At 39.3% G+C, this 9,763-nt stretch overlaps 1 protein-coding gene across 1 annotated transcript; it reads left to right on the top strand.

The window, feature by feature from the left end:
• Positions 1 to 2,361: 2,361 nt before the first annotated feature.
• Positions 2,362 to 8,540, top strand: LOC311126935 (cilia- and flagella-associated protein 418-like). Its single transcript, XM_084158651.1, has 6 exons — positions 2,362 to 2,677; positions 2,996 to 3,092; positions 3,372 to 3,427; positions 3,928 to 3,993; positions 6,046 to 6,141; positions 7,753 to 8,540. The coding sequence occupies exons 1-6, from the start codon at positions 2,532 to 2,534 to the stop codon at positions 7,910 to 7,912; spliced, it is 621 nt and encodes a 206-aa protein (XP_084014777.1). The 5' UTR covers positions 2,362 to 2,531; the 3' UTR covers positions 7,913 to 8,540.
• The last annotated feature ends 1,223 nt before the right edge of the window (positions 8,541 to 9,763 follow it).

The raw sequence follows: 9,763 nt of genomic DNA, 5'->3' as shown, positions 1-9,763 counted from the left end.
CCTAAGAGTCATGTCTACTTTCCAGGAGAAGAGTTTACCTTTAGAGCAGATGGAGGCAGACAACCCTCTGGCCGGGTCTGTAGAACCAATATGTGTAGGCTTTTCAAAGAAATGAAACAGAAACAGTAGCCTACACCCTTTCTGATAAATGTAAAATATCAGGGCCATTATGACAAACTTACACAGAATGAAAGTTAAAGTGAGAGCTTAGTCTGTAAAATAAAAGAGAAACCACGGCTCTCCACCCATTATAGAATTATTAAGTTAGTAAGTGGTGGCTAAAATAAGAGAGGTAAGTATGACAAAAAAGTAATAGGGTGTGTTTTGTAAGAATGCAGTGATAGCGTTCTATTGTAATTAAGGTATAGCCAGCAATATATAATATTATCTTGCTGTGGCTGGTGTGAGCCCCTGGTTGTGATTGATCCCTGGGTGTGGACTAAGATTGTAAAATAAATACAGCTTTGGTCTACTCAAAGGCATTTCAAGATATTTTATTTGAACGTTACCGATAGGCATACATCAATCAGAAGCTCTTGTTAAGCTTTTTGGCATGAATGTCACCCTTACCAGCCAGGGGTATATACCACAGCAATGCCTTTTTTAAGGTGGGTGTATCCAGTATAGGTTTCCTTTGCTGTAAAAAGTTAATCACACATAATCTACCATGTTTCAACTGTTTAAAGCAGTGTCTGCATGTTATTTGTAAACTTTTGTTAGATAACTTTTTTAGTCTTGCTATTACATTAATGGTTTGGTGTGCAGGCTTTGAAAAAAAATGCCTTTGTTGAATGCATCTATGTAGCCTTATTCAATGCATCAATGTAGCCTACCATACATCTGGCTGAGACAAAGGCCCAATAGTACATAACCAGAAAAAAACAACGTCAATGGCAGTGGCAGCTACTTACTTTTGCTATGCCAGGGGTAGTTATGTTTACTGAACTTTGTAATACTTGAATTGATTATCCTTTTTGTTGTACTAGCTACATGTTATGTCATTGCATTGTGGTTATTACATGCTCACAACAGCAGGATTGGGGGGGGGGGGGGGACTATGTCCACTGTTGAATTTCTCCTCGCTGTGCAATATACACTGAACACAAATATAAACGCACATTGCAACAGTTTCAAAGATTTTATTGAGTTACAGTTCATATAAGGAAATCAGTCAATTGAAATAAATTCATTAGGCACTAATCTATGGATTTCACATGACTGGGAATACAGACATGCATCTGTTGGTCACAGATACCTTTAAAAAAAGGTAGGGGCGTGGATCAGAAAACCAGTCAGTATCTGTTGCGACTAAAATAGACAAAGGTACTCATTTTGGGTGCAGGAACTGTACAATACTTTTGAGCTAATGTTTTATGAGGTGCAGGAACTCAAGCAGTAGAAAATTGCCGGTACTCAGTTCTGGTGAGCTCCTGCCGAAGTCAAGCACTGCTTCATACTCAATACATTTGGATAAATTCAACTCCTCACTTGTCCAGGTAATTTTTCAATAATTAATTTTAGATATGCAAATAATAAACAAGATTGCCTGGCTGAGTAGCTGTTGCCATTTATCATAATTTTGGTGAAATATGTGTTGCTGTTTGAATGAGCCATGTTACCTTCTTTTCGCTTACAATATTGTAGGCACATGCAGGTAGTGTTAAAATAAGTTCGAAGCGTGCATATGTGCTATGCAACTGCTCCCTGGTGGTCTAGTGGTTAGGATTCGGCGCTCTCACCGCCGCGGCCCGGGTTCGATTCCCGGTCAGGGAACAAAATGTTTTCCTCTGCTCTTTCTGTATTTTAACGGTTTGCACCAATGTTCTCTTTATAATGCTATGTTAATTTTATATTGCTTATTTTATTATCTGTTGATAATGCTATGTTAATTTTATATTGCTTATTTTATTATCTGTTGAATTCATTTATTCACAAATGTTTGTTCTAGGTCATTGATAAAGTAACATTTCTGAGAAGCGTCGTTGCCACAGTCAATATGAAGAAACAAATTATTTAACTAACTACCCAACGTGATAATAATTTAAACAACCGTACTCGTTCAAGTGGAATTAGGACGTAGTTGTCTTGGCCTAGTGGTTAAGGCGCTAGACTTGAAATCTTCCCGCGCAGGTTAGAATCCTTCCGACAACAGGTTGTTTTGTGCTGCAGCCTGATGAATCATAATATCTAACAAAAGTTAAGATATATATTTTTTTTATATACAATTGATGTAGGATATTACCGATTTCTGTATATAATGTCAGATGTTGTCGTGGCCGAGTGGTTAAGGCGATGGACTAGAAATCCATTGGGATCTTCCCGCGCAGGTTCGAATCCTGCCGACAACGGATTATTTTTGTCCTGTGATTGGCAATGCCCAGGAGGTTACATTGTATCACAGATAGCCAGTATATGTTGTTGTATCGCTAGTTACAAAGTATCAATCTTTACCTACTTGAAATGAGGTTACGCCTGTTAATCAATCACTCCTGTTCATGACAACAGTCAATAAGTAGCAGTACCCTGAAGCCATGGCGGACGATTTGGACGAATTGCTAGATGAGGTTGAAACAAAGTTCTGTCGCAATGTTTCGTTGACGCCACAACTTCAAGCTCCTTCAGATTTATCGACGGCTGGGAAATGTTTAATGCAAACTGGGAGAGAAAGAAAACACTGGTGCGTAGTAAAATGCAAGTGTTAACAGGCTAACGTTAACGATAGCTAGTACGTGGAAATGGACTAACGTTAGCAAGCAAGGTTAGCAAACCAAGTTGTTGACCATGATTGACGCAGTGGAAGCTTATGCAATGTAACTAACGATGTTATGTAACGTTAGCTAATTAGTTGCAAACGCCAGCCTTCCCAAATTGCATTGTTATTTCACCAAGCTTGCTAGCTAAATCATGTAGTTAACTAACGTTAGCTAGCGAACCCGTTAATAGTTAGCTAGGTAACGTTAGCTTGCTAAAACTGTTCCTCGCTTCACACCGTCAGCACCACTGATGATACACCCAGAAAAACTGACAGCGAAGATATAGATGCCCTTCTTGAGGACCTACTTGACGATGACTTTGATTATCTTGAGCTAAACGTGAGTAAATAACGTTACATCGCCTTACAATGTTGAATGCTGTTTTTTAGCTAACTGTCCAGTAGCTAGCTAACGTTAGCTGGCTGGATATCACACGGATGTATTAGTTAGTTATAATGAGATAAATACAAGGCTATGTTGGATTGTTTTTAGCCTTTTTCCAATGGGAAGGTTGCTATCATCTTTGACCTTCTGACTCCAATGCATTAGCTAACGTTGCATTGCAAAAGGGCTGGCCCCTAGGTAGTCTCATATGTGCTTAACTTCACACATTTGCAGACAGGACAGCTTCCTAAAACGACGAAGAGGAAGTCATTGCCACAGTCAACAAGAAAGTAAGTTTGCCAATCAAGTAGCTAGCAAGCTAGATAACAACTCAACTTTGAAGAACAACACTTGTTCATTTGTGTGTAGGTAGTTCTTCTGGCCGAGTAAATGTGAACGTAAGTAGTTGTCGTGGCCGAGTGGTTAAGGCGATAGACTAGAAATCTATTGGGATCTTCCCGCGCAGGTTCGAATCCTGCCGACAACGGGTTATTTTGTGTTGCAGCCTGTTGAATCAGAATATCTGGCTGTATCATTCTGTCAGTGTTATACTTCCAAAAATCAATTGTGTTCATATTACGTTATTATTGAAACTCAGTAAATCTAATAAGACATCTGTATATCTCTGTTGCATGCTTTCAATGTTACTGTATGTTTTACAGTTGTCATTATCTTAGGCAGACCAAAATGGTAATTCATGGGAAGCCATAAAGTCTAGTAGTGAGCCTTTGGTAAAGCATGTATTTGATAAAAGCTCTCTTTCCATCCCCATTTGTTCTTATGTGAGCAGGTGCTGCCCTGTTTACCTTGGTGGAAGTTCCATTGCAAATGGTGTAGGAACAGCTGTTTCACAAAGGTAAAAGTGCTGTTAAATGGAATTGCAGCGATCATCAACTAGATTAATCCGCGGGGCAATTTTTTTTCTTGAGTGGATGGTGGGGGTGGGGGGGGACGACGACATAATTAGTAAACTGCAAATTGACCACAAGAAGCCCAAACGGATATAATACTGAACTAAAACAGACTAATTTCAAACCTTGCTTTGCGTATGATCACATACTGTATATCTCTCTATTATGCATGGGAATACTTTGCAACAGATTTCCAAAATTAAAATCCCTTGGAGCTGATTTGCTAGTGTTTTTTAGGTATTTTATGTTCAACAATAAAATATATATGTATGTGTGTGTATATACAGTTGAAGTCGGAAGTTTACATACACCTTAGCCAAATACATTTAAACTCAGTTTTTCACAATTCCTGACATTTAATCCTAGTAAAAATTCCCTGTTTTAGGTCAGTTAAGATCACCACTTTATTTTAAGAATGTGAAATGTCAAAATAATAGTAGAGAGAATGATTTATTTCAGCTTTTATTTATTTCATCACATTCCCAGTGGGTCAGAAGTTTACATACACTCAACTAGTATTTGGTAGCATTGCCTTTAAATTGTTTAACTTGGGTCAAACGTTTGGGGTAGCCTTACACAAGCTTCCCACAATAAGTTGGGTGAATTTTGGCCCATTCCTCCTGACTGAGCTGGTGTAACTGAGTCAGGTTTGTAGGCCTCCTTGCTCGCACATGCTTTTTCAGTTCTGCCCACAAATGTTCTATAGGATTGAGGTCAGGGCTTTGTAATGGCCACTCCAATACCTTGACTTTGTTGTCCTTAAGCCATTTTGCCACAACTTTGGAAGTATGCTTGGGGTCATTGTCCATTTGGAAGACCCATTTGCGACCAAGCTTTAACTTCCTGACTGATGTCTTGCGATGTTGCTTCAATATATCCACATAATTTTCCTTCCTCGTGATGCCATCTATTTTGTGAAGTGCACTAGTCCCTCCTGCAGCAAAGCACCTCCACAGCATGATGCTGCCACCCCCGTGCTTCACGTTGGGATGGTGTTCTTCGGCTTGCAAGCAGCCCCCTTTTTCCTCCAAACATAACGATGGTCATTATGGCCAAACAGTTCTAGTTTTGTTTCATCAGATCAGAGGACATTTCTCCAAAAAGTAAGATCTTTGTCCCCATGTGCAGTTGCAAACCGTAGTCTGGCTTTTTTGTGGCTGTTTTGGAGCAGTTGCTTCTTCCTTGCTGAGCGGCCTTTCAGGTTATGTCAATATAGGACTCGTTTTACTGTGGATATAGATACTTTTGTACCTATTTCCTCCAGCATCTTCACAAGGTCCTTTACTGTTGTTCTGGGATTAATTTGCACTCTTCGCACCAAAGTACGTTCATCTCAAGGAGACAGAACACGTCTCCTTCCTGAGCGGTATGACAGCTGCGTGGTCCCATGGTGTTTATACTTGCGTACTATTGTTTGTACAGATGAACGTGGTACCTTCAGGCATTTGGAAATTGCTCCCAATGATGAACTAGACTTGTGGGGGTCTACCATATTTTTTCTGAGGTTTTAGCTGATTTCTTTTGATTTTCCCATGATGTCAAGCAAAGAGGCATTGAGTTTGAAGGTAGGCCTTGAAATACATCCACAGGTACACCTCCAATTGACTCAAATGATGTCAATTAGCCTATCAGAAGCTTCTAAAGCCATGACATCATTTTCTGGAATTTTCCAAGCTGTTTAAAGGCACAGTCAACTTAGTGTATGTAAACTTCTGACCCACTGGAATTGTGATACAGTGAATTATAAGTGAAATAATCTGTAAACAATTGTTAGATCACTTGTGTCATGCACAAAGTAGATGTCCTAACCGACTTGCCAAAACTATAGTTTGTTAACAAGAAATTTGTGGAGTGGTTGAAAAACGAGTTTTAATGACTTCAACTGTACATACATACATACATACATATGTAAGTGTGGCAAATAAATCATCAGCGGGCCGTGGTCACAAGCGTGGATCACATTTTAATTTGACTCATTGTTTAACCTGTGCTGACAGGTCATGTGACCAGCTGAGATGTATCTCCTGTGACTTTCGGGTGGCCATGTTTGACGATCATGAATGGGACCCCTCTTGTGATTACCTCTTCTTAAGGTGAGCCTCCTCTCATTGGGCCTGATGTATCTTTATGGGGTAACAATTTAAATATTGTTATTATCTTGAAACAAGTTTGAAGTTGTTACAGAAAACCACAAATCCCAAATGTCTCAGATTTGAACAGAAGAGGGCAGTGTATACCTTTTATTTTAGAACTTTGTGAAAATAAACTGGAATAATCTTCATTTGATTCTTAATGTAAAAGGCCTTTTAAGTGGGGATTATGACTTTAACCTTGATTGATATCCACCCTTTCAGAGAAACGGGTAACTTTTTGCCAAAGTGAGTATGAATACACAGTGGTTTAATTTAAGACTTTTTTAAAACCATGCTCTGAGATCGGTGCATGGCAGATAGGATTTTCATAGGACAACTGGTAGTAGTGGATGGAGACAGACATTAGAAAGGTAGAAAGGCAGTCAAACAACACAGTAATGCCACCTTGGGTGCCTCTCTGGTTCAATATTGTGTTGGTTCACTGACAGAGAGCGTGCCCATGATGACACAGACTGACACTTAAGCTAAGTTAATGCAGTGAAGTGGAAGACGTCATAGCAGTAGAGCTGTAAGTAGGCAGGCGTGGGTATTAACACCAAGACAGGAATTACATTATTCTAGGCTACACTAATTTGATACTACTGGTGAGAGTCGACTTGAAATGAAAACTAAGAAAGACGATAGACAGAAGGGCTGTGCTCAAATGAGAGAAAAACATTTTCAAATAGAAAAACAACAAAGGCTATTGCAGCCACAATGTTGTTGGTATTTTGGTGCAGGTAAATTATGGCACTCGGGAGCAGCGTATGCTTTGTGAACAGGCTTCCTTTCATTCTAAAATATTCTGTAGCTAGTGCTTTTAATGTAATTTTTTTCATAGTGTAGGATCGCAGCAGCACAGCTTTGTTGAATCCAGACTTTTGTGTTGACAAAATGGAGGTAGTAGAACTAGTGAAAATCCAGTGCAAGAACAGCGAGCAGGGAGTACTCATATGGACCCTACCACGTTGTTGTCTTCCTAGAGCATGTGCAGTGGGTGATAGTGGGTGATGTTCCAAGCTGGTGGGTTTTGCTGTCGGTACTATCACAGCAGTGAACCAATTATCTGTTCAGGTGGACACTTGGTGATTTCAGGCTTTGTGCTGGAAGATAGTGGTTTTACTAACTTGCTGACGACCCAGGGCTCCTCTACAGGACATGGGGATTAATTTATCATTACATTGCGCTTGTTAAATGCAATGTAACATATTGTGCAAATGATGCTGAAATTAACATACAGCTTTAGGATGGACATGCTTACCATCGAACTTCAATGTCCATTGTGTCTTGTATACTTTGTCTTTGTCCTCCCACACAGATTAATTCCTTCAGCTGTACATTACAGGTTAACTCTGGAATATTTGTGATGTTGCCAATCATTCCACAATTTTTCAGGGGTTCTTGGAGGCTGGTTTTGTTCCATGCACATGACCAACTTAAGTGTCAAGTACTTTGTGAATTTAGTACTACTTATCCTATCTATAACTCTACATACCAATATTATTCTGTGAGAGATATTCACCTACTGCTCATTGCTCAGCTAACCAGCCTTGTCTCTTTGTATCTCTGCAGGAACAACATGCCAGACTGTCAGAAGCTGCGGGCCAAGCTGAGGAGAAGGAAAGGGGCACGAGCGTATGCCTGCCAGTGTAGCTGGCACTCTGCTCGAGACCTCACCGACCTGAGAGAACAGCACCAGCTCAAGTGGGTCTGTGGGAAGCATGATGTGTGACAGCCTTCTCTCTATCACACACACACACACACCACTTTGCAGTTACTTGTTATAGACATCCCAACACATTTTTCTGCCTTGAGAATTATGTAGGTCTTTCTATGCGTTACATTTAGTGTGTTCTGGGTTTAAAGGTAAATTAACAAGGTAGGTCTTCTGCTATCTTTAGAGATGTGATTTTAGCTAGCTCAGTTTTAAGAGCAGGTATATGCCAGACCATACTTGTGTGAAAACGGTACTTAGAAAAGACGAGGCTAAATTGAATGAGTATTTTATGTAAAACTAAAAAGAAATAGTAATGAAGTCATTCCATTATCTGGTAGTATTTCATATACAATGCTGTTACATGCTTTTCTGTAGCCTTTCCTCCTTTTAGTTTCTATCTCCTGTGTCCTTTGTTTATTTCCTCTTCTGACCCTTTGAGTAAAATGCATTCTCTGTTTTAAGGGATTTATGATCTTACCATTCATGTATTGTGTATAATATGAAGGTGAGGTTAGTGGGAAGTTAAATGACGCAAATCTTTCCTGTTGCATCTGTGCTACACATTTAGACATAACATGAACCATAAAAGCATTACTTCACTCTGACAATCTAGTAGTTGATACTTTATAAATGAATCATAATCAAATGAAGTAGTCTGTGGATAGTTTATTAAATATCTACTAATTCATTCATCATTAGGGAACCAACTTCCAAAGACATTCGTGGGATTTGTTGTGATAACCCAGTCAGTGAGTAGATATAGATATCAAGTAGATATTTTGGATTGTAAAACATGTGCTCATATTATGTACATAACATCTGCATATGCGTGTATACACTAGGCCAGGGGTGTCAAACTCATTTTAGCTCAGGGGCCACATGGAGGAAAATCTATTCCCAAGTGGGCTGGACCGGAAAAATCATGGTGTATATATAACTTAAAAACAACAACTTCAGATTGTTTTCTTTGTTTTAATACGATCAACATACAACATAAAGCTGGAGCCTGAGGACAGTGTGTCCAAAATAGTACAAGCACAACATCACTATTAATCATAAAACACGTCAAGTTTATTTGAAAATTCTAAAGAAAAAGAACACACAAACACACAATGCCTCAGTGATTAACAGAACTGTTTCACAGATCACAGAACTATATCAGGGTGTCATTTCTCAGGCAGAAATGTAGATAAAAATAATGAAATCCTGTTCCCCAAACAAGTGCAAGAACCACAGAGTCAAGAATAGGTTAAATATACAAATAAAATAAAATCAATTAAAAACAATAGCACATCAACATAAAAACATATATAAACATAAAGCTGGAGCCTGAGGACAGTGTCCAAAAGCACAACATCACTATTAATCATAAAACACCTCAAGTTATTTGAAAGTTCTGAGGACAAAGAACACACAAACACACAATGCCTCAGTGATTAACAGAACTGTTTCACAGATCACAGAACTATATCAGGGTGTCGTTTCTCAGGCAGAAATGTAGATAAAAATAATGAAATCCTGTTCCCCAAACAAGTGCAAGAACCACAGAGTCAAGAATAGCTTCATGTCTGCCACATGTTGGGTTGCGCACACATTTTTCAGACAGGGGAAGTGAGCTGCATCACCACCGGCAAGTTGCGTCTCCCACAATGACAATTTCAACTTGAAAGAACGTATGCTGTCATAATACTGCGTGACAACTTTGTTGCGCCCTTGCAGCTGTTTGTTCAAGTTATTCAGGTGCTCTGTAACATCCACCATAAATGCAAGGTCCTGCATCCATTCTGCGGAATGAAATTCTAACACTGGTTTGCCCTTTTCTTCCATGAACTGTTCAATTTCTTCTCGTAAATCAAAGAAACGCCT

Source organism: Coregonus lavaretus (genome assembly GCF_964263955.1).
Source record: "Coregonus lavaretus genome assembly, chromosome: 3".
Taxonomy (NCBI): domain Eukaryota; kingdom Metazoa; phylum Chordata; class Actinopteri; order Salmoniformes; family Salmonidae; genus Coregonus; species Coregonus lavaretus.
Note: the sequence above shows the minus strand (reverse complement) of the source record. Positions and strands in the feature narration are given on the sequence as shown.

Excerpts from the sequence above, each read along its gene's own strand:
- LOC311126935 (XM_084158651.1), top strand. The coding sequence starts at position 2,532 with ATGGCGGACGATTTGGACGAATTGCTAGATGAGGTTGAAACAAAGTTC. Across the intron at positions 2,678-2,995 it reads GGGAGAGAAAGAAAACACTG|CACCACTGATGATACACCCA; the intron begins GTGCGTAGTAAA and ends TCACACCGTCAG. Across the intron at positions 3,428-3,927 it reads TTGCCACAGTCAACAAGAAA|GTGCTGCCCTGTTTACCTTG; the intron begins GTAAGTTTGCCA and ends TTATGTGAGCAG.